Source organism: Euphorbia lathyris, chromosome 8 (genome assembly GCF_963576675.1).
Source record: "Euphorbia lathyris chromosome 8, ddEupLath1.1, whole genome shotgun sequence".
NCBI classification, from domain to species: domain Eukaryota; kingdom Viridiplantae; phylum Streptophyta; class Magnoliopsida; order Malpighiales; family Euphorbiaceae; genus Euphorbia; species Euphorbia lathyris.
The window spans coordinates 53,869,856-53,895,275 of record NC_088917.1 but is presented as its reverse complement, the minus strand read 5'-3'; the positions used below and the strand labels follow the sequence as shown (position 1 = coordinate 53,895,275).

The 25,420-nt window shown below is 33.6% G+C and overlaps 2 protein-coding genes across 4 annotated transcripts; both read right to left on the bottom strand.

Annotated features, from left to right (window-relative positions):
- Positions 1-535: 535 nt before the first annotated feature.
- Positions 536-12,452, bottom strand: LOC136202126 (uncharacterized methyltransferase At2g41040, chloroplastic-like). 3 transcript variants are annotated; one of them, XR_010674317.1, is made up of 10 exons: positions 12,133-12,452; positions 11,756-11,856; positions 11,512-11,661; positions 11,162-11,243; positions 10,665-10,858; positions 10,459-10,570; positions 9,315-9,419; positions 9,070-9,215; positions 2,351-2,437; positions 536-554 (listed from the first exon to the last, which is right to left on the bottom strand). XR_010674317.1 is itself a non-coding variant. In XM_065992615.1 (9 exons), the coding sequence occupies exons 1-8, from the start codon at positions 12,295-12,297 to the stop codon at positions 9,087-9,089; spliced, it is 1,038 nt and encodes a 345-aa protein (XP_065848687.1). In that variant the 5' UTR covers positions 12,298-12,452; the 3' UTR covers positions 2,260-2,437; positions 9,070-9,086. The 3 variants fall into 3 exon arrangements, 2 of the variants coding, with proteins under 2 accessions (XP_065848687.1, XP_065848688.1); XM_065992615.1 differs by lacking the exon at positions 536-554 and having other exon boundaries at positions 2,260-2,437; XM_065992616.1 differs by lacking the exons at positions 536-554; positions 2,351-2,437 and having other exon boundaries at positions 8,746-9,215; positions 11,512-11,652; positions 12,133-12,448.
- Positions 12,453-20,087: 7,635 nt separating this feature from the next.
- LOC136202085 (uncharacterized methyltransferase At2g41040, chloroplastic-like) lies at positions 20,088-24,183 on the bottom strand. The gene is made up of 8 exons (XM_065992555.1): positions 23,865-24,183; positions 23,118-23,218; positions 22,873-23,013; positions 22,370-22,451; positions 21,927-22,120; positions 21,714-21,825; positions 20,444-20,548; positions 20,088-20,340 (listed from the first exon to the last, which is right to left on the bottom strand). The coding sequence occupies exons 1-8, from the start codon at positions 24,027-24,029 to the stop codon at positions 20,212-20,214; spliced, it is 1,029 nt and encodes a 342-aa protein (XP_065848627.1). The 5' UTR covers positions 24,030-24,183; the 3' UTR covers positions 20,088-20,211.
- Between the last annotated feature and the right edge of the window lie 1,237 nt (positions 24,184-25,420).

The window sequence follows — 25,420 nt, the reverse complement described above, 5'->3', positions numbered from 1 at the left end:
TTAGGACTCCATGACAGATTCGGTCTATATTTGATCGAAAAATGCATCACAAAATTCAGGTACGAATCTGATTTTCTAGCAGCACCTATATAGACAATTCTCTATATCTCTAGCTCAATGTTATAACTTACTCATAACCCATATCACCAAATATCAAATAATTTACTATTTTTCATACACTTAGATATTGCTAACCATCAAATCTCATTTTTTACACCTCATTAGCTAGTTACTCAATCCTCGAAAAATTCCAAATTATTTCTTAGCTTTCACCAAATATCCATATTTCTCAATTACTATCAACCTTAGGTTCGAATAATTTAACCTAGAGCTCTAATACCAAACTGTCACACCTGACCCTAAACGACCTCAATCGGCATCGGGCGTGAAATAGAAAGATCATAATCAATACTTAGAAGTCTCCAATTTATCCAAATATCATTATATTACAAATTGCAATACCAAAGTTTTAACCATAATTCTAACAATAAGCAACAACTTCCGATCCTTGCCTAATCGGTCGCTAACCTTCTCTCTATCATGTACTTTCTCACCTAAAAACATTAAAACATTTAAAAAGGTGAGACAAAAATCTCAGTAAGAAACTATCAGCTATAAAAATCAACTTTATTTAACATATCTACATATATATATTTATAAAGGGATTTAATCCAAACCTTATAAAATATACTCAAAACGTAAGTTCATAATATAGTCAAAGTCGTAAACCAAAACCATAAAAAATATATAATCTTGTATCAATTCTTGAGTTCAAAACCTTATAAAATATTGTAATCAAATAAGTGTTTTATCAAACCAACTCGTATTTAATCAAACGTAAAACCTTATATCAAAATCAATCATAACCGAAAACATAATCTAAATGAACTTAAAACATTGTATCCATCCTCGAGTTTCTCCCCTTAAGTATCAATCCCATAATCACATATATAATCGAGACGTCTCTTAACATTGCCTATCCCATATGGTCTTACCCAACACTTCGCTGCCATACCCAATAGGTCTTAAGACTGTGTACACAGGCCATGTCCCTCACTGAACATGGTCTTCAAATATAAAACCACCGATCCGGATAACTCTCGATGGATATAAAATCATAAAATCATAACGTATTCAAATTTCCTTTCACAATCAAGTTCCAAACTATTCATAACCATAAATCATTTGGCTTCAATTAGCCCTTTTGTATCATAAAAATCATATTTGGACTTCAATCCAAAATAATAACAACAATAACCGTAATAGATTTCTCAATCCAAATACAATTCGTAAGAAATCATCAAATTCATTTTGTTCAATATAGATATATATTGAAACCAAAAACATATATGTAAATCAACCAAATGAAGCCTTAAATCAACATAATCAAGTAAAATCTGAAATTCACATAGAAGCATAGTCAATAGCTTCATTTGAACCGTAATTTCACAATAAAAAGTAAAATCATGAAAAACCCCAATTTTACAAAATTCCTGCATAACCCTAAAATATCAATTTCTGAAACTTCTTTGATTATATATATATATCCATATACATAAAACGTAAAATATAGTTGATAGTTACTTACCTTGGCTATTAATTGAAGAAAACACACCCGTTCAATTCGCCTCTAAATTCTGTCTAAGACATTTCCCTCCAAACACTTCCAAAACTCAAAAACTCTTCAGTTAGGTCTTAGAACTATGTATAAGGATGCTATGGTTTCAATTTCGAGTGATTCGGACGGTCGAATCTCCGTAAATCAAAGAAACGGTGGAGAAACGGTTCAGAGAAAACTGATGAATTTAAAATGATAAGAAAAAAGAAAAAAAAAACAATGGATAATCTCTGCCTCTTCGATAGGGTTGGATTTATATATACCATAATTGGTGAATATCCAGTTTGATCCTCCATCTTTATATATTCTTTTACAAATTATCCTAAATTTTTAATTTATACATAAAACCCTCAAATTAACTCCAAACTTTTCCTATAGTACCAAATTAACTTCACACACCCAATAATTATAATATATACTAATATCAAAATATAAATTTTAGAAATTTAGACACGGACGTGACATTGCTATTCATTGGTTGATTACTAACGGTTTCTTTTGTTTATTTGTGTTCGTGATAAGACGGTTGATTTCTAAGTGGGCACTTTGTTTGCAACGGTAGATAGTTCTTCAAGAAAAGTACACACATTTAATCTATTTTAACATGAAATAACGATTAACGGATCTTGGGAAAAGGAAAATAGATAAAAAAAATATTTTCATTGCGCCTACTTTGTTTATTTTCCTTCAATTTATTCACTTCATGATTATGCACAAGATAAAATGCAATACCCTAAAGACGACTTTGAGAACTCGTGGCCGTATCCGATCCTCGTCTTAAACGCTGAGCACCTAATTCGGTGTCTTGCATTTCTTCGCCTGAAAATATTTGAAAATATGAGACAAAAATCTCAATAAGCAATTATCAACTACATAAAATAAATATACTCAAAAATTCAATTCTAACAAACATAGAGTTATATATACATATATATAATAAAAACTCAAAAAAGTAGTTGATAATTATTTACTTTTGTAAAAAAAAAAAAAAAAACACTAATGACTCAATTTCTTATCTACAATCTCCCTAGCTCGTACCTGTGTCAGATGCTCCAAATCGAAATCATACAATTCAGAACGTTTATTAGAATGTCTAGAACCTATTACTTATTGTAAAAAAATTTAGCTCGATTGGAACGTTCAAACTCCGACAATAAAAAAATCAGAAGCTAGAGTTTCGAAGACAGCAAATTTCTTGTCTCATAACGGAAAATATATATTTTGATCCTTCTAATAATCTAGCTTTTTTAAAAGTTACTATAAACTTTTAATTTTAGTGTATTACAACTAATAATTAAGAACACGTATGTAAATGTGTAGTTTTTTTTTTTTTTTTTTTTTTTTTTTTTTTTTTTATTATCAAACCACAAGGTAAGATTGCTGTTAGTCAGGTTCAAAGTCTCGCTTTTTTTTTGGGATAAGGTGCCAAAATAGGTCTAAGGTTTTTGAGGAAGTACCAATTTAGGCTTAACGTTCAAAATAGCACCAATATAGGTTTAACGTTTACAGCATAATATCAATTTAGGCTTAACGTTTGCAATATAGCATCAATTTAGGCATCACGTACAAAATAACACCAATATAGGCTTAACGTTTACAAAATAATACGAATTTAAGCTTAACGTTTACAAAATATATCCAATTTACGTCACAATTAAATTAACCATATTATATTCTTTTCCTATTAACTTTATCGGGGTGTTTGTTAGGAGGGATACATGAGGTGGGATAGAGATAAAAAACACGAGATAAGTTATCTCGTGTTTGTTTAGGAGATAGACGAGTGAGACAGACGAGGGATAAGCCTCTTATCCATCAAATCCTATACCCAGGAGGGGGTGGTATAAGGAGGCGGGATAAGCTCCTGTGATTTTAATAGGATGGAAAAGTCCATTTTATCCCTCAAATTAATGTTATGCAATTTAAATAAGGTTAAAATAGTAAAATGTATTATTTTATCCCTATCTCTATCCCACATACCAAACATTGAATAATAATTCTCGACTATTATATTTTTATCCTTATCCCAACCATTTATCCTTGTCCCTATCCCAACTTTTATCCTTATCTCTATCCCAATAGAATACCAAACGCCCCGTATATGTTATCTTTTTATTTAGTTCTATTTTCTTATTTATTATAATACAATTAATTAGTATTCTTGCCCATTAAAACCTTATATTTGTTTTTCATCAACCATTCCATGACTCCTAAATTCCATGACTCGTGTAATATATGCAAACTAAAATAATTGAATATCCACAATATTTCGAACACTAGTTAAAATGATATTGAATATCCACAATATTTCGAAATATTGTGGATATTCAATTACTTTTAGTTTGCATATATTACATGAGTCATGGAATTCAGGAGTAATGGAATCATTGATGAAAAACAAATATAAGATCTTAATGGACAAGAATACCAATTAATTGTATTATAATAAATAAGAATATAAAACTAAATAAAAAGATAATATATAAAGTTAATAGGGAAAGAATATAATATGATTAATTTAATTATAACGTTTAGTTTAAATTGTATATATTTTATAAACGTTAAGTTTAAATTCGTATTATTTTGTAAACGTTATATTGATGCTATTTTGTATGTGAGGCCTAAATTAATGCTATATTGTAAACGTTAAGCCTAAATTGATATTATGTTGTAAACTATATTGGTGCTATTTTAAACGTTGAGTCTAAATTGGCACTTTTCCAAAAACCTTAAGCCTATTTTGGTACCTTATCTCCTTTTTTTTTTGATGATAGTTAAGGGCAATGTTGTCAGGCTCGGACCGGACCGGCCGGTCCGACCGGTGAGAAAGCCAGTCCGAGCCAGTCCGGTTATTTCAATGTTGAAATAACTAAAAAAAAAAAAATTAGCGCTGTAGAGTTGGCGTTTTTTAGGCGGGCGGTAACACAATTTAAGAATAAAAGGTGTGTTAAGCCACATGACTTAATTTGGGTGCGGCATTCGCGTCGCCCACGTCCTGCGGGTGCGCCCCTAACCCGATGGATAATCGATTGCACCCCCCTGCGCGTGAGAGAGCCTTTTCCCTAGTAATTGGTTAAAGGCTTGTAAAGCACATTTACTTATAAACTAGTTAAGTTTCTCATTTCTTTCCTATGTGGAATGTAAATGTTTAATTTCATTTTATCTTTTTCAAAACCATTTCAAATGTTTCACTTTAACCATCAATTTCTCATTCATCATATGTCCGTTTTGAGTTTATAATATATTTTTAAAAAGATCTTATGGCATAGAATACGTTGATATATTTCAATTTATTCTGAACTTAATTTATTCGTCATATATTTAAGACTCATATTAACAAAAAATAACAAACCAAAATTGTTTATACTTTATTTTGGATACATATAATGTATAAAAATAATTTTAAAATAATTATATATATTTAATATATATAAATATTATTTATTTATTTATTACGTCATCCGGTTCGACCAATCCGAGCCATCCGATCCGATCAAGTGATCCGTGACCCAGTCACCAATCCGGTTTGATATCCGGTCCGGTTCTGATAACATTGGTTAAGAGTGAAAGAGCCTATATTGCTAGACCACATCCCTTGGTTGTTTAAATTCTTTAAATGAATTGATGGTGTAGTTAATTTCATGAAATTTATTTTTATAATATAATAATTATTATTTTTCTTGTATATAGATAATCGCCAAAAATACATTAATTTTAGTGGGTTACTAAACCCAGCCACTAATTTATACTTCTAGCCTCGGGAATAGACCGAACTACCCTTTGCACTAAATTTGAAAAAACCCAAAACCTCTCAAGAACCCTATACGATTTTTGCTCAAATCCGGACAAATTAGTGAACCGAATCATGGATGGTGACAAAAGGCGTAAAGGGAAAGCTAAAATGGTAAGATTTACCGTTTTATTTCGTTGATTTTTACATCGAACTGAAATTTGTGGGGTTTTTTTTGAATTCGCCAGAATCGCAGTCGGGCGTATGAGCATCACGCCCGACCTGTGGTTCCGGCGTGAGACAATCACGCCCGACCAGTGGTGGGGGCGTGATAGCCACATGCCCGCACCACTGGTCGGGCGTGATGCTCGAACTCCCGAACCGCAGGTCGGGCGTGATGCGCTTACGCCCGCACCACTGGTCGGGCGTAATGTTCATACGCCCGACCAGTGGTCTTGGCGTGATTCCCTTACGCCCAAGGTTTTTTTTAATAAAAAATTACATTATTTACATTTTTATTAATTTAGTGTAATTTTATAATTTTAGTATAATTTTAGCATAATTTTTACAATTTTATTAATTTAGTGTAATTTTATAAATTTAGTATAAATTTAGTATAATTTTAATATAAATTTAGTATAATTTTAGCATAATTTTATAACTTTAGTATAATTTATTATAATGTTATAATTTTAGTATAATTACAATTATTTACAATTTTATTAATTTAGTAGTATTTTAACATAATTTTATAACTTTAGTATAATTTACATTATTTACAATTTTATTAATTTAGTGTAATTTATAATTTATATGTTACCATTTTTTATTAACTATATGTAATTTTTTTTTTTTATAGACGGAGCGGCCTACTAGGGGTGGGAAATCCATCATGTCATCTGCTCGTCGTCTAGATATGGACGGCGAGGATGATACACCACGCCATAGGAGATTGCGTGGTATTGATATATCCGAGCGTAGGCGTAGAGGGTCTGCGACAGACCAGATGAGGAGGGGACCGATTGTGGAGCAGCCTGATATTGATGGATCGGATGGGCCGACAAATTTTGATGACAGAGAGCCTGATAGCGATACTTTTGAGGACTACCTGGATGTGGCAGCCCGGGCAGTGCGACAGTCTGCAGTTGTACGTGATCGCGAGGTTGAGGATAGAGATGAGCAGCCGACCCCGGGGAGACAGCCGACCCAGCGCGTAGGAGGTCGTTTTGCGAGTACATGTATTTTTTATAATTTTAGTATAATTTTAGTATATTTTAGTATCCAGCTGCATGATGTGTGGCTGATTCTTCGGATCCCGATCGACGGTCCGATGGTGTCCGAGTCTCCCACTACTGACGGGCTTCATGCCATGTGCATGATGATGTTTGGGGTGAATCAGGATCAGCTTCTATTGCCGAGCCGACATTTATGGGGTGGTGGAGGTGTATTTGTTCAGGCTATACACGGGCTTGTCATCGAGGGTAGGGATGACGCTACTCGGGCCACAGCGTGAATGTGGCTTATGCTTGGATCCACTCTGTTTGTTGACAAGAGTGGAGATAGGATTAGGCCGGCCCATCTTGCTGAGGTTTAGGGCGGTGTCAGCGGGGCAACTGGACTATCATGGGGGTCTGCTACACTTGCCATGTTGTACCGGCAACTGGGGATAGCGAGCAGAGGAGACTGTTCAGGTATATGCGGATGTTTGACCCTACCGCAGGCATGGATATACGAGTATTTTCAGGTGTTCCGGCCGCATAGAGGAGCTCACTTGATCCCATCTGACCATGCCCGTGCACTGAGATGGGAGGTCGGGGTACCAGGCAAGACGACCACCCGACTAGATACCATACGCGGGCAGCTAGACCGTATGACGGCGGCAGAGGTATTTTATAAAATTTTAGAATTAATTTAAGTATTATTTATAGTATATTATTATTTTTTATTGAGTATTATTTTTTTTTCAGGTGACGTGGTTGCCTTATGGTCCTGTCCCCGATGATGATCGGCTTCGAGTGTCCTACGCCGGTTGGATACGGTGTAGAGACATCGTCGAGCCGTATATGCCCGATCGAGCGCTGCGACAGGTCGGATATACTCAGTCTATCCCAGCTGAGCGTATTAGACCTGATAAAACAGTACGACCATGGAGATCTATAGCGTATAAGCTCACGCATTCCTTAGTCACAGTTGAGGATACCTGGCGGAGATTTCCAGGGCATTGATCGGAGGAGATGCCGACCAGTTGGATACGATCCCACTGCCTGTGATCCTGCTTATATGGAATGGTATATGCGATATTCGCATCCTCATCTCCTTCATGCACCACAGGCTGGACCGGTACAGCATGCTCGCGCCAACAGCGAATTTGTAAGTTTATTATTATTTAATATTATTATTTAGTATTAGTTTATATGTGTTTAATTTTTAATATTTATTTATTAATTTTTTTTTTTTGCAGTGGGTTAGCTGGTTGTGGAGTGTCATCCAACTATCGACTACCCACCGATCTGACGAGGATGCTCCACGCATTAAGAGGGAGATGGATGAGTTTATGGATGCGTGGCGTCGGGCGAGCTAAATTATTGTTGTAGAACTTCATACATTTTAACACTTTTGATATTATATTTACTCTTTTATGTTTATAAATGTTTATGTTTATTAATGTTTATTTTAATGTTTATGCTTTTAAATTTTATTTGTTAAAGGGTAATACGAGTTAAAATGCCATAATTTTATTTGTAAACGGATAATTCGAGTTACCACAATTATGAACTATTTTTTTTTTGTGATTTATTCATGCAGGCGTGAGGTAATCACGCCTCACCACATGGTGAGGCGTGATTACCTCACGCCCGCGTGCCGGGAGAGGTTTTTTCCCCCAATTTCCCACCTCAAAGCCTGAAAGGGTACTTTCGTCCTTTCACGGGGCTAGAGGTGGGAAATTGGGACTGGGTTTAACAACACCCTAATTTTATCAATATTTTTATTTGATTTCTTATTTGTGATATCAACTATAAAATACTAACAAAACAAAATTTATTCACCCATACTCTCTACATTTAGCGCCTTCTATTTTACTCCATCAATTATTTTCTAAAAATCCACTCTTTCAAAGAAGAACATCCTCTTATTTGTAGTAAAACACCTCCAAATAAAATAGAAGTTACAAAGCTGATATGTGTTTATAATATTAGGCGGTTTTGTTCTGCATCTCTAAATTTAGCGACTTGCAGAACCGCCCACCGTTTTAATACCTTTTTCTTTAAAAAAATCATTAAAACGACTGTTAAACCTGACAACAACCTCAGGATTATTACTTCAAATTATTCTCAAGTTAGTCTTCAATCAAAAAGCCTGGGACGATCTAAACAATAATTTTTTTTTTTTATATATAAATATCATACTTCATTTAATTAATAATAACGCTTTCCATATGCCACAGTTATCCCCTTTTCAGTTGATTATTTTAAAAATGTGAATCTCTACCAAACTTGCATAGCTCAGTTGCTACATTTCTGAATTCAGAGATAGCTCAGTTGCTACACTTCTGAATTCTGAATTCACAGATGTGAGGTTATTGATTCGAACCAATCAACAACAACAACAAAGCCTTAATCCCGAAATAATTCGAGGTCAATGATTCGAACCAATCCTGTTAAAAAAATTGCATCTCTATAAACCAAATGGACAATGAACATAACGATGAAGAGAAATAAACCCGAGAGAGAGAGAGTATCAGGGCTTCTCCGCCGAAAACATGATGAATGTCTGCTGAACTTGGCATTGGTAGTTGGTAAGACCACATGATGTGCACAACTCCTCTACCTCCTCCTTTATCAGATAGCTATAAGTTCCCATTAGACTCTGCCACAAAATTAACATTAAATGCCTATTTTATCATATTATAATTATTCCCTCTTCATAACATCAAATGTAGAATTCATCAATTGGATGGAGTATTACCTCCCGGACAACCCGCTCCACCCAGGGACTGCTTTCACTGTATCGAAGAAAAGTGGTTCCGACAAACACTCCGCCACTTCGCAGTACTCGGCTGATTTCAGCTATCTAATGTGTATCAAAAAAGCTATTCAAGATCACAACTGATTCACATGCTAAATGTTAATAAAACAGGATATATCTCTAGACCAATGCCAAAATATATCGAGTCAACAAAAATAATTTCTGGATGCATCTACTCACTGCAAAACCTGACTTCTATTGTTCTCAAAAACAACAGTACAGAAACATTATGTTCATCTAAATAACTTGAATTCAACTCGGTGCAAGCATCATAACATGACCGAAACATATAATTGCAGGTCCTTCCTATTTAAATATTTGGCTACTTGCTGCTCTCATCTAACCTATGCTATGCCGTCTACAAGGTAGAAATTTCCTTCCATTTCCTGTTTCAGTAAGATATCATTCATTAGGACCTCAAACATCTTTAGTAGTAAACTATATCTCCTTTGCGCTCTTTTGTGGCGGTTATCATGTCTGAATTCTAATTCGCTTCAGCTTGTAATGTCTTGCAGTCTCCATAGCTGCATTTCTGGACCATGATTTTCAGTTCAGATCAAAAGTCCTAGAACAAGTACTCTTAATGAACTTGTACTTTCAGGTTCTAATTTTGGTGTAACGAACATCCTCTACTACTTAAAGCTTGAATTCACTTTGAAATTTCGTTTGGATGAGTAAACAGAAGGAACTATAGTTGTTACAGAAGAAACATTACCAGGAATGGTGATATTCAAACTTGCTCCCCATGAAGAGAACATTTAAATAATTTTCAAATCAGTGGTCATTTAGAAGTCCCAGCAGAGCAGAAACCAGTAATGTCTTCTAAATTTTATCAACAAACCACACCTACTCCTAAGATTCCCCTGTGTGGATATCATATCACAACGGGCAAAACCAACTATTATCAAGACAAGAACATCAAAATGACACATTTTGCTAGACAAGGATTAAGTGAGAAAAGATGGCATCAACTTTTCTATATCCAAAATATATCTTTCCGGGACAAGGATTTGCTGACTGGGATCTTTAGGTATATCTGAGAGACTATGTAGGCCAAATAAACAGAGGGATAAAAGTCACTCACAGCATTTGAAGGAGATGGCCAGCAATGTAAGGCTGCACCAGCATGAACAGCATCAACTGAACCTGATGGGAAGGGAAGTCTTGAAACATCTGCTCGAACAAGAGCAAGGTTCCTGGATAATGAAAAAGAATAATAAATCAGTTCTAACCTTCAGTGATCTTTCTATCTTTTTTAAATTTATTTAAAGAATAGAAAATGAAGATTACGTATTAGGAATAGTATTGTCTTGCTTAATGAAGTCATAACATTGGCGAAGCATGTTTTCAGAAAAGTCTGAGGCAATGACTTTAGAATATGTCCCCGATTTGGCAAATTTTCTAGAAAACAATCCGCTGCCGCAGCTAACGTCTATAAGCAGACCACCTTGTACTGGTTTAAAATACTCCTGAGCCATTTTGAACTGCATTCATGACAATATATACCAAGTTGATATAATGTACTGAAATGAGGTTGAAGGCTGCTTACAACATACTTTCAATACAAGGAAAGAACCGTATAAACTTGATATTGTTTTAATTTCGTAACATGCAAATAGCATTCTACAGCAACAGATTTTGTTTCCACACTTCTTTAGTTAAAACTTCAATACAATATATAATATGAAATATCTTATCATTTAAATTCACCATGTATCAAAGTGGAGCCTAAAATTTCCTTTCTTCCCTGTATACTAAATTATTTAGACAAGCCAAGGAAGGGTTACCTCTTCATCAGGACCAGGAAAGCCACCTTGACTAAAAATTTGACGCCATCCTCGTTCGTACAAGAATGAAACAACTGGGCTCCTACAAGTTCAACAACGAGAATAAGATAATATTGTGTTCTAAAATGAGGCATTGTAAAATGTGAAAAACGCAGACCTATTTGTAATATCATTGGAAGCTAGAATTAGACAACAAAACAAACAGCTTCTCTTCTGATTAATTGAAACCAAGATTTGAAATATACTTCATGAGGCATGAGCAGATGCTATTCCAGTTTATAGAATGCGAAACTAGGATCGTAGACGTACTAAGTGTTATATTATAGACTGTGTACATCAAGCATACATACCGGAATAGCTCAGTCCCAACAGGTCTGGCTTCAGTATAAACCTTCATTCCAGCAGTAACTGTAAGATCAAGATAGTTGTCTTTGCTGGAGTATGTTTTGTTGCAATTCTTACACTTGAACCCAGAGCTGTATATTGCTGACCTGAAGATTCTATAGCAGTTATTCAAGCCACTAGACCAAAATTAAAAGAAGAAGAAAAAAATTACAATAACTTCATTTATGTATTAATAAGACCCCAACTTACAAATTAAAACCTGGAGGACCTTTTCTTATCAGAGGCTCATAACATACTGGGCATGCAAAAGGGTCAGCATCCAAAGTTTGACTCTGCTGTGTATTTAAATCCTGGAACCAGAAATCTTTATCAAACTACGTATTTGAAAATTTACATTAAGAAATTTCTGCATTGTAGGAGAAGTGTATCTGAAAAATTATTTCTCCTTATTGTACATAGCATTACATCAACAAATTTCTGCATTTCATCCAAAGTTTGACTCTGCTGTGTATTTGATAATTCAATTATTGCCTCAACCCAAAAATTCAGTCTATAAATGTGAATTAGAACTCATCAGCATCTTAGGATGAAACAGCAAAATATGAAAAATGGGTTAGAATTTGTACTGATTGAAAAGGAAGAGCAGAAGAGGCGCGAATTGTGGATGAGAAGCGGAGAGCGCAAAGCCGGAGGCGAGAAGGGGAAATTGCAGAATTGCGAGAAAGACGATGGAATTTGGGGCAGAAAGTTTGTTGATGCAGTGGGTTAAGAGAGAAAGAAGCCATAGCCATGAAAGAGAGAGCAGAGTTGAGTTTATTGTTGTTGTAATGAGTGAAGAGAGGAAGAAGCCATAGGCATGATCATAATATTGTGAACAGCTATAATGCGGAACAGGATTTGCTGTCTCATTATGGCCCGTGTCTCCTTTTTCTAAAACATCTTAAATGTTGGTCTACTTTTTCCTTTCCGATCTTCTCTTCTCTTCTCTTGACTCCTCCTATTTAAAGTAAAGTCCCCACTTTGTTGTCTTAAAGTTTGTCTACTTATTTATAGGTGACCTCCCACTCCGGTGTATAGAAGGTAAAAATGACCGGTCAATCCGAAATCAACGCGCCACGTTAGCATTTTGACCGGTCAAAAAATCAAAATTTGACCACTTAATGTAAAATTATTTTTCTACCCTCTTCTTCTTCCTTCCTCATTCCCTCCCTCTTTCTAACTTCTCTCTCTACCTTATTTCTCTTTCTACCAAAAATGGAAATAATATTTGTGAACCAAACAGATGATGAATTTATTAATGGTGAGAAAATCGTTTTGTAAATGTATGAGGACGTAATAAATTCATCATCTAATTCGTTGACAAAGAAAAATAGGAAGATCATAACAAAGTCAGAGAAATGGAATGTGAAAGTTCAAAGGGAAAAAGAAACATGGAATTAAGAAAGGTTCTGCAATAATTCATGTTTACATTCATATTGTCTCGAAAGTGGAATCTATATTTCAATTGGTGAACTGATTAAATTATTAACAAAGGTCCTGGAATTTTGTTACAGATGTCTCTGTTTCGTTTTTGAAATTCCATTTTAGCATTATGATATGATTTCATTGTTTGGTTAGTGCTTTTGTCATTGATTCAATTTGGAAGATTGAATCTTTTTGATTTCATTCTTCTAATGGATAATATTGGACTTGTATGGATAAGCTTCTTTTCTGGGTTCATCTGCAAATTTAATTACTTCATTTTGTATTTTCTATTTCTTTGATTCCATTCGATTCGTTTATTGGTTAAATGCCATAATATTCATTTATTGGTTAAATGCCATAAGTTTTTACAGTTAAAGTACAATGGGACAGATGGTGTTAGCTAAAAATCTCTAAACTGGAAATATTCGAATAACTGTATCCTACTTTAAGTTGATGTTAAATTCCTTTGGTTTTAAATTTGCTTCAAGTTGATGTAAATAATGGTCAGAAAATCGTATTGTAAATGAGGACATAATAAATTCATCATCTAGTTGGTTGATATTTCTGTTTTTGATAGAGAGAGAAATAAGGTAGAGAGAGGAGATAAAGAGAGAAAGGGAAATGAAAAAGAGGAAGGAGGAAGAAGAGGGTAGAGAAGTAATTTTATATTAAGTGGTCAAATTTTGACTTTTTGACCGGTCAAAATGATGACATAGCGCGTTGACCGGTCATTTTTACCTGTTATACACCAAAGTGGGAGGTCATCTATAAATTTGTATATATTAGTGAGACAAGTTAAAGGTTGTACACCAAAATGTGAAATGAGACAAAAATTGTACACCATGAATGAAATTTACCCTCCTTTCCTTGGAGGAAGACGCCTCCTTAGTGTGATTTTGAGCATGGTGGTGACTACTTCTAATCCATTTCATTGAATTTGTAAATACTAAGATTTTTCACTAATTGGACTGAATTTGTGAATTGAGGACCCTAGTGTTATGTTATGTAGCTTTGTGGTTTTGGTTCAAAATAACACCTAACACAAGTGATAAATTTAAAACCTCCCACAATAAGGATCGGACTTTCCAGTTCCAACACCCTGCTTTTTCTATAACAACATTAGTGGGTGTTACAAGCTTGTTACATAAAAAAAAATAAGCTTGTAACACCCAACCACTAAACAAGGTAAGTTACATACAGTATGAACAAACAAATTGAAAAAACCACACTTAAAATAAAAAGAAGTAAAAGAAGCTTTGTATATCACAGAAGGTAATGAAACTTAGCTATTGGAGAGTGTATTACATACGAGTTCTTATATTAAGCATCGGGTCTTCTATGTCATTCGGAGGACCTCCAATTCACATTTGGACACGTGTATTGTGACCCCACGAAATAATTAAAATAGTGGGATCTCTTATAATATACGTGGGTCCATATTACACGTGTCAAAATATGTATGGAAGATCCTCCATTTGACATGGAGAACCCCGTGCTTCTAATAATTTGCCATTATATACACTGTACGTGGAGAGTTAACCTTTTTCACAAAATACTAAGTGGCAGAAGTGAAGGGTCCCACCACTCTTAATTGTCGCAGGTTTCATATTTTAAAGGGTAATTAATTTATTAGTCCATATATTTTGACAAAACACACTGTTTAGTCCCTGTATTTTCAAAAACACATGGTAAGGTCCCTAACCTTTTTCTCAGTGAACTGTTTAGTCATTCCGGCTGTTTGTTAGATTTTTTACCGTTTATGACTTTGAAAATGACTAAATTACCCTTTACTATTTACCTTCAAACTTTAGAAGATGAAATCCAATTTAGAAGAAGAAGCTATTTGTATGGAGAAAGAAAAGACTCAATGCTTACCAATTTGAACGATTAAGAAGAAAATCAAGAAAAAGAACACTCAAAGTTGATTTCAGATGCATTAGAATTTAATGTAAATGAAAAGGAGAACGCAAATCCAAATTGACTAACAAAATCTTCATGAGAGTCTAACGGTAGAGACTAAACAGTTTATCGAGGAAAACGTTAGGGACTAAACAGTTTATCGAGAAAAATGTTAGAGACTTTATTATGTGTTTTTAAAAGTAGAGAGAGACTAAACAGTGTGTTTTGTCAAAATATAGGGACTAATAAATTAATTACCCTATTTTAAAAGGTAAGTTTTTATTATTTATAAAATCATTTTGATTTTTAATTTTGGCATAATATACAAATAACCCCCTGAACTTGTCCAAATGTTGCAACTGCCTCCTACAACTTTCAATTGTAACAACTTATCCCTCAAACTTTTCCAATTGTAACAACTTACCCCTTAAACTTGTCTAATTGTAAAACATAACCCCAAATTGCTGACATAGACTGTAATTGAAGAGACACGTGAAATACAAAATCTGCAACGCTCATGGAGTATGATAATCAGATCTTTGGCATGATACGAATCTGGGGAAACTTTTTTACGGTTGCTTCAAATACGGGATAAAAAAAATTCCCAATTTGGGGTTATGTTTTACAATTGGACAAGTTTAAGGGGTAAGTTGTTACAATTGAAAGTTGAACGGGACAGTTGCAACATTTGGACAAGTTCAGAGGATTATTTATGTATTAAGTCTTTAATTTTTTATAATAATATCTTGTAACAAAGAGCTTTAGTGGATGTTTTTTACTAATATTTTTTTATGCTTATGTGGAATCATTTTGCAACTTTGTGAATTGCAACCAGTAAACTTGCTCTAAAACAAACTAGCTTGATACTTAGATTTATAATATATGTGAAATGTAATGCAAATATTTCCATCAATAAAACTATATTTATTTTATTGATTTGTCCATTTTTTTATATTTTCTTTGTATGATTAGGCATTAAATCAAATATATAAAGTAAAAAAAGAATGTATTCCAAAATATATTTCGAAATGAAATGAAATCTACTTATTGTTAAACATCCAATTAAAAATACATAACGTTATAGCTTCGCACCATTCTTTTTTGCGAAAAGCCTATGTATACCATGCGGGAGTGTCTGATTCAACAACAACATGGTAAACTTTCGGTCGTAATTTTCCAGTCTGAGCTCGGGTTACCATCTGGTGAGTTTTGGATGGGTTTGGTTGATTTTTGGTGACTGTAGTATCGGTGGTCGATGATTCAAGAACTACGAAAAGAGGAGCAAGTTCGGTGTGGGTAGGCTGTTTTTGTGTGGTTTCGGTAACAGTGTTTGTGGAAGGTGATGGTGGAGGCTGATAGTTGTTGAAGTAAACAATTGATGGGAAGGCAGTTTGCATGGGGTGTGAAGGTAAGAAACGGTGGGCAATTTTTTCGATAAGTGGGACATGTGGTGTATAAGGTATGATTTGGTGACAACTGACCGAATTGGAGCTGTTGTTAGCTGTTGAACCAGAGCTGACATTGAAAGACATTATTGTTTCTCGAGGCGGTAAAGCAGTGAAAGGTTCACTGAAGGATATGTCACACAGATGGAAGTCCTAGACTGAGATCTATTATTAAACCTTTGTTTAGGGAAAAAACAAGAAATTATTATATGACTGGTTATAGTTAAAATTTATTTTCATTAAAGGGGCTGTTTCTAAACTATAGTTAGCTATTGTAGTTTTTTTTTAAAATTTTTAAACTCATTACGGCGCCGGAAAGTTCCTGTCCATAAATGGGGCAGTGGCTTCACGCCACTACCCCAACAAATATTAAAAAAAAATTAATTATTATTTAATAAAAATAAAATTAAAATTTATAAAATAATTATAAAAAAATAAATTAATTTATCATTTTATAAAAATAAAATTATATGTTATAATGATGTTATTGAATTTTTATTTTATAAAAATTTAAATTTAAAATTTAATGTTGCTTGAAAACGTTAGAATTAAATTTGTACAATTTTATATTTAGGGTTAAATCTGCACTTCGCTTGAAATGTTACGGTTAAATATTTAGTGCATTACTAACAAAAAAAAAATATTTAGTATATTAATAACAGAGTAAAATATTTTAAACGTTTTAAATCCGAACAGTAACAATTCAATATAATTTTACCAAACACTAGTAATTAAATAGCTAATAACAAACAGCTAACAGCTAACAGCAACTGGAAACAACTAACAGTAACCGCAACAGCTGAACCAAACATGCCTTAAATATTTAACCGTAACATTTCAAGCGAAGTGCAGATTTAGTCATAATGTATGAAATTGTGCAAAATTAGCACTAACGTTTCCAATGAAGATCAATTTTAACCATACGCTACCGAAATTTTGAACAAAATTTGTTTGACTGTTATTTAGCCACGTCAGACCTTCTAAACCAGTTTGTCGATAAATTGAATCAGTTTCATACATTTTTTTCGTAACTATATTAATAATATAGTAAAATATTAACAGTTCAATATAATTTTACCAAACACTAGTAATTAAACAACTAATAACAAACAACTAACAGCTTACTACAAACAGCTAACAACAATCGCAACAGCTATTAGCTAACAGCTGAACCAAACATGTCCTAAATATTTAACCGTAACGTTTCAAGCGAAGTGCAAATTTAGCCATAATGTATGAAATTGTGCAAATTTAGCACTAACGTGTCCAAAGAAGATCAATTTTAACCATACGCAACCATAATTTTGAACAACATTTGTTTGACTGTTATTTAGTCACGTCAGACCTTCTAAACTAGTTTGTCGATAAATTGAATCAGTTTCATATATTTTTTCGTAACTATATTAATAATATAGTAAAATATTTTAGACACTTTCAAAAAACTAAACCTGTTATGTATAAATTAATCACAATTTCTTTGAAAATGTCTAAAATATTTTACTCTGTTATAATAATACTAAATATTTTTTTTGTTAGTAATGTACTAAATATTTAACCGTAATATTTCACGTGAAGTATAGATTTAACTCTAACGTATGAAATTATATAAATTTAATTCTAACGTTTCTTAACAAGATTAAATTTTAATTTTAAATTTTTATAAAATAAAAATACAATAACATCATTATAATATATTATTTTATTTTTATAAAATAATAAATTAATTTTATTTTTTATAATTATTTTATAAATTTTATTTTTATTTTTATTAAATAATAATTAACTTTTTTTTTAATATTTGTTGGGGCAGATTTGTGGACAGGAGCTTTCCTGTCCACTAGCTCATTACGGCGCCGTAATGAGTTTAAAAATTTCAAAAAAAATACTATAGTTAATTATAGTTTAGAAACAACCCCTTTGATGAAAATAAATTTTAACTATAACCAATAATATAATAATTTTTATATTTTACACCAAACAAAGGTTTAATCATTGTTAATAAGTAGCAAGCCTCGCGATCTAACTGATAAGAGGGAAAATCATGTTCATTAGAAACAACATGATGTGAGATAAAGTTTTTATCAATTAACAAATCATAACACTTGTAGCCTTTATGAATTTTGGTGTAACCAAGAACTATGCACTTTTTAGAATGGGAAACAAGTTTATGATTGTTATACGGTCAAAGCCATGGATAACAAAGACATCAAAAGGGATGAAACATAATGTGATCAGGGGCAACATCAAAAAAATTCTCAAACCGGAAACAATTATCGTACATTCAAACGCATAGGTCCAAATTTTGATAGGAATTTGAGCATGATGTAACATATATTGCACATTCAAACACATAGGTCCAAAATTTACTAGGAATTTAAGCATAATGTAACAAAAAAAGTCCAGTTTCTAGCATATGTTTATGTTTTTTCTTTCGGTACACTTATTGTGTTCAAGTGTATATGGACATGAAACTATGAGTAATACTATTAGAAGACAAATATGTAGTTAAAGCCGGAAACTCAGCCGTCAATCTGATTGGAATGTTTTAATTGGTCTTTGGAAAGGGTAAATTTAATATGTGATGTACAATATTTGTCTTATTCCATAATTTGGTATACAACTTTCAATTTTGTACACAAAACTGTACAACCTTTTAGCGACTTCCCACTAAAGTGTATAACCGATAATTATGACCGGTCAACATGGAGTGAACGCACCATGCCATTAATTTGACCTCCATAAAAGTTAAACGTTACCAATGAATGCAAAGTCAACGCTCCGAGAATGTGATTTTCTTTCAGGCAACTTGGTACAAAACTAGGATTTGTTTCGGGTAGCATTTATAAAAAAAAAAAAAGGGCGGCCCGGTCGCATTACGCGTCCCCGCTGAGCGAGGGTCCGGGGAGGGGTCCCACCACAAGGGTGTATTGGGGGCAAGCCTTCCCTTGCCAATTTAATTGGCAAGAGGCCGCTCCTAAGACTCGAACCCGTGACCTCAGGTCACACGGCAACAATGTGTCTATAAAATTTTTCTTAGAAAGCATTTATGTTGGTGGATTGGAAGAGGGGACAAATTTTGAATAGTTCATGATAATTGAAAGATCAACTTGTGCAGAGGTTAATGACGATGGATGGAAAACCCATCTAGCTGCCCTTGGTTACTAACAACAATGGCATCATGCTCAATCGTCTATGCTTACTTCCCATGTTCTTCTTTTGGCTATGAATCAGGCGAAAGAGGATTGGCTTTAAATCTGAAGTTTTTGACAATTGCACTTCAAGTTTAGCTGAAGCATGAGCTATACGGGAAGCTTTAATTTGAGAAAAATTCAATGGTTTTACATCAGATGTTAATTTTCTCAGATTGTCAATTGGTTGTTCAGTCGTCTACTCTAGATATCTCTTTGTTGGGGAATGTAATTTCTAACTTTCAAAGTCTTTCTTCATAAGCTCCATGCACCTAGTCAGTGACTGATCAATTGATCAATCACCATTAGATTTAAACTTATTAAAAGCATATTGAGATTAAAAGCATCATAATAATTTAAATTCACATAAACTTAAATCTAATGATGATCAACCAAATTCAATTGGTCAGTCATTGCCCAGGTGAAAGTTACTGTGTGAATAGGATAACTCACGCTTTAGCAAAACTAGTTTTTTCCCATTTTGTTATGGGGAATGTCATCCCTCATGTTATGTTTGATGCATGTAATCGGCATTTGCTGTCTTCTTCTTAAATTAATGATGTGTGTTTTCTTAAAAAAAATAAATAAACTAAAATAATAGTAATTATTATTATTACATTTTAAATGTGTATCTCTATACAGTTGATGTATATGTATATATTATAAACCAAATGGATAGTTGATGTATAATGATAAACCCAAGAGAGAATCAGGGCTTCTCCGCGGAAAACATGATGAAAGATTGCTTAACTTGGCATTGGAAGTTGATAAGACCACAAGATGTGCACAACTCTTCTATCTCTTCCTTAACGTAATAGCTATACGTCCTCATCACACTCTGCAACATTTAGTGCCATTTCATCACATTATTAAATTAATAATACCAATTATTCCATCTTTATAACATCAATGTACAATTCTTCAATTGGAAGGAGTATTACCTCTCTGATAAGCCGCACTACCCAAGGAGTGCCTTCACTGTGTCGAAGAAAAGTGGTTCCGACGAAGACTCCACCACTTCGCAGAACTCGGCTGATGTCAGCAATCTAATGTAGAGAATCCCATTAATTAAACTATATAAATAATCAATTTTGTGAAAACCTATTCAAGATCATAACTGAATTCAGATGCTAAATGCAAATAAAACAACATATATCTTTAGGCAAATGCCAATGTGCATCTACTCTCTGCAAAACTTGACTGACATCTATTGTTCTCAAAACCAACCCCTACAGAAACTGTTTTCCGCTGACTATTTGTTTGTTTCATGACAAAAATATGCAGAGAAACATTATGTTTATCTAACATGACTGAAACAAATAATTGCATTGCAGGTACTTTTCACTTAAATATTTAGGTACTTGCTGCTCTCGTCTATGCAATATCTGCTTGACTCATAAATTTGAGAGGAAATTTTGAAGGTCATGACCAACTAATCTGTGTCGTCTATAAAAGTTTGTCACATGGTAAAAATTTCCTTTTAGTTCCTGTTTCAGTTGTGATGAAGATATCATCCATTAGGTCCTCAAACATTAAACTATTTCTCCTTTGCAGTCTTCTGTGCCAGTTATCTCTGCATACTAATTTGCTTCAGCTTATTATTCGCTCCAGTCTGCATATCTGCATTCTGGACCATGATTTCTGTTCGTATCAAAAGTCATAGAGCAAGTACTTCTTAATGAACTTGTATTTCCAGGTTCTAATTTTGGTGTAACAAACATTCTCTGCTATTCAAAGCTTGAATTCACTTTGAAATTTCGTCTGAATGACTAAACAGAAGGGAACTATAGTTTCTAGTTGCTATAGAAGAAACATTAACAGGGAATGGATGATATTCAAACTTAGTCCTCATGAAGAGAACGTTTAACTCGTTTTCAAATCGGTGGTCATTTAAAAAGTCCCAGAATAGAGGAAACCAGTAATCTCTTCTAAGTTTTCTCAACAAACCGTACCTACTCCTATAATAATATATATGCACAATGGAAAAGATTCTCCTGTGTGGATATCACGAAGGGCAAGACCAACTATTATGAAGACAATAACATCAAAATGACACATTTTGTTAGACAAGGATTTTGTGAGAAATGATGACATTAACTTATATATATTCAAAATATACTAGGATTTGCTGACTGGGATCTTTCAGGGATATCTGAGAGGCTGTGTATGCCAAACATGCAGCTGCAAAACAGAGGGATAAAGGTAACTTACAGCATTTGAAGGAGATGGCCAGCAATGCAAGGCTGCACCAGCATGAATAGCATCAACTGAACCTGATGGGAAGGGAATTCTTGAAACATCTGCTCGAACAAGAGCAAGGTTCCTGGATAATGAGAAGAAATAATAAATTAGTTCTAACCATCAGTGATCTTTAAATTTTTGATTCTTAATTTTTTTTAAAGAAGACTAGAAAATGAAGATTACTTATTAGGGATAGTATCGTCTTGCTTAATGAAGTCATAACATTGGCGAAGCATGTTTTCAGAAAAGTCAAGGGCAATGACTTTAGAATATGTCCCAGATTTGGCAAATTTTCTGGAAAACAATCCACTGCCACAGCTAACATCTACAAGCAGACCACCTTGTGCTGGTTTAAAATACTCTTGAGCCATTTTGAACTGCATTCATGACAATATATACCAAGTTATTATAGCATATGAAATGAGGTTGAAGGCTACTTACAACAGAGTTTCAACATAAGGAAAGAACAGTATACGCTTTATATTGTTTTAATTTCCTCAGATGCAAATGGCATTCTACTCCAACAGACTTTCTTTCCACACTATTGAAGTTAAAACTTCAATAGAAAATCAAATACGAAACATCTTAGTATACTCAATTATTTAGACAAGCCAAGGAAGGGTTACCTCTTCATCAGGACCAGGAAAGCCACTTTGCCTAAAATTTTGACGCCATCCACGTTCGTACAAGAATGAAACGATTGGGCTCCTACAAGTTCAACAACTAGAATAAGATAATATTTTGTTCTAAAATAAGGCGTTGTAAAACGTAAAAAATGCACTACTATTATTAGTTATCATAGCAAGCTAGGTTTAGAAAACAAAACAAATAAGTCCTCCTCTAGTTAATGGATGTCAAGAAACCAATTGAACCAAAAGCTTAAGCTGACCGTTAAGGCCCAATAATAGCTTTATACTAATCTGTGACAGACCTCCCTACGCGAATTTCCCCTAAGCTTGAAGCATGTAGACCCATAATGGAAAGTAAGATGTGAAAGATACGTCATAAGGCATGGAACAAATGCTATTTCAGGTTATAGAAAGTGAAGTTTTATTCACATGTACATGCAAGAATTTAAAACTCACTGGAAATGTTAATATTATAGACTGTGTACATCAATCATACATACCGGAATAGCTCAGTCCTAACAGGTCTGGCTTCAGTATATTCCTTCATTCCAGCAGTAACTGTAAGATCCAGATAGTTATCTTTGCTGGAGTATGTTTTGTTGCAACTCTTACACATGAACCCAGAGCGGTATATTGCTGACCTGAAGATTCTATAGCCGTTATTTAAGCCACTAGAGAAAACTTAAAAGATAAAGAAGAAAAGAAACAATAAGTTCATTTATGCCAAAAAAAGACCCCAACTTACAAATTAAAACCAGGAGGACCTTTTCTTATCAGAGGCTCATAACATACCGGGCATGCAAAAGGGTCAGCCTCCAAAGTTTGACTTTGCTGTGAGTTTAAATCCTGGAACCAGAAATCTTTATCAAACTACGTATTTGAATAAAGAAAGCTAGATATAATATGGGGTGAAAAAATATTTCTCCTTATTGTACTTAGCATACATCAACAAATTTCTGCATTGCAGGAGAAGTGTATTTGAAAGTAGATTTGTTTCTGCCTCGGCCCAAAAATTCAGTCTACTAATGTAAATTAGAACTCATCAGCATCTTATTGCCCAAAATAGGACGACTAAGCGTTAATTGGATAATAAATTCCCCTGGATAAAGCAAGATTATAATATAAACCAAGTTCACAGTTTACAATTAGGCCTAATTCATATAATATACGATGTTTCCAATTTGCATACCTCAAGGTTTCAAACACTACACTAATGAATTCCACTTAGGGGTTGCTAACCTATCATTTTCAAGTAAAGAATCCACAAGGAAACAACTAAAAAAGTTTCTATGAACTTGAGTCCTATTTAAAAGGGGAAAAAAACGGAAAGTCAAAATGGTAATGTTAGCAATTTGCTTTTCTCAGCAACCAAACAGACTCGCACATATCGAATCGAATAATCCAAACAACCATCGAAAGTATTAAAAACACACACAGAGTGGAAACGAGAAGTGAAACAGAAAAATGATGAAAACTAAGGTAGAATTTGTACTGATTGAAAAGCAACAGCAGAAGAGGCGCGAATTGTGGATGGGAAGCGGAGAGAGGAAAAGCGGAGGCGAGAAGGGGAAATAGGGCAATTGCGAGAGAGACGAGGGAATTTGGGGCAGAAAGATTGTTGTTGTAGTGGATGAAGAGAGGAAGAAGCCATAGCCATGAAACAGATAGCAGAGTATACACACAAATCCTTGCAGTTTCTTCTTCTTCTTCTTCTTAGTTGAGTTGTCTGTTAGTTTCGCGCTCTATTCCTTCTAACTTTTGCTTTCCAGACTTTGTGGGAATGCTGGGACAAACGTTGCCTTGTTTATTTGCACTTCAAATTCATTTAGTATTTATCTTCATTTTTCTATAATCAATAAATTATTGTTTTGTTTTCCAAGAAAATAAATAAATTATTGTTTTATTAATTAACAATAAATAAGAAGATTGTTTTTGCCGATTTGGATTGCAGTTTTACGGATTTTGATTTTCAAGAAGTATATATATATATATATTTTTTTTTTTGTTATTTATACATTTTATGGTTTGTTTTGCTCATTATAGTCGTTTGTATTTCTTCATTGATTCTGTGAGGTATGATTCTTTACCATTTTCTTGCTGTACTTGTTATTAAAAACAAAACAAAATAAAACAATAAATAAGAAGAACCAATTCAAATTTTTGGGGAGACTTTTAATGATCTTCTAAAAATAATATAAATAATTGACTATTGGTGATTTAAAAGTAATTAATACATATCATATCTAACAATAATATTCATATTCACTTGTCATTTATTATTTTATCATTAAAATTATTAATTATTAATAAAAAGAATGAAATAAGTAGACACAGTTAGACCTGACCATGGGTCGGGTTGGGCCGGGCTCGCACCGGGCCAGACGGTCTTTTCTATAGAAATCCTCCGTCGAAGCTCAGTCCACTAGTAATTTAGGCAGGCTGGGCTTAGGCTTAAAAATCAAATCGCAAGCCCAAGCCATATAAACCCACCTAAACATATATACATAATTTTTTAAATATAAAAAATAAAATTTAATACTTGAAAATAAATATTTAATATATAAATTTATAAATATATAAAATTTATTAATTAATATTAATAGGCGGGCCGGGATGGGTCGGTCCGTGTTATTTTTATTAATCCCAAGTCCGCCCAAAAAATAGGCGGGTTTTAGCGCATCTGGACCGAGCTGGGCCTAACATCGATTAGCATTGTCTAAACCCGGTCCAAAAAACACGAGTCTGAGCGGGCCGAGCAGATACCCGGATCCATGGACAGATCTAGACACAGTGGAGGGAGAAGTCTCAATTAATAGAAAGAATTAAAAAGCTCTTAATTATTTGAATAGGCAATAAAAAAACCATTAAAACTAATTTTTAATTCTATCCCTCAAATTTTAATTTAAGAATTAAACTAAGAAACCGTCTAAATAACTTCAAATTCATTAATTCAGCCTAATTAAGAAAATGATATGTATATGAAAAGCTAATAAGAGCTATTAAAATACTATTAAAGAAGAGTTGTGTTAGTTTAGTTATGAAAATACC

Excerpts from the sequence above, each read along its gene's own strand:
- LOC136202126 (XM_065992615.1), bottom strand. The coding sequence starts at position 12,297 with ATGGCTATGGCTTCTTTCTCTCTTAACCCACTGCATCAACAAACTTTC. Across the intron at positions 11,857-12,132 it reads CTGCTCTTCCTTTTCAATCA|GATTTAAATACACAGCAGAG; the intron begins GTACAAATTCTA and ends TTCTGGTTCCAG. Across the intron at positions 9,420-10,458 it reads GGCCATCTCCTTCAAATGCT|ATAGCTGAAATCAGCCGAGT; the intron begins GTGAGTGACTTT and ends GATACACATTAG.
- LOC136202085 (XM_065992555.1), bottom strand. The coding sequence starts at position 24,029 with ATGGCTATGGCTTCTTCCTCTCTTCATCCACTACAACAACAATCTTTC. Across the intron at positions 23,014-23,117 it reads GGTCCTCCTGGTTTTAATTT|GTCAGCAATATACCGCTCTG; the intron begins GTAAGTTGGGGT and ends TAGAATCTTCAG. Across the intron at positions 22,452-22,872 it reads GTTAGGACTGAGCTATTCCG|GAGCCCAATCGTTTCATTCT; the intron begins GTATGTATGATT and ends TTGAACTTGTAG.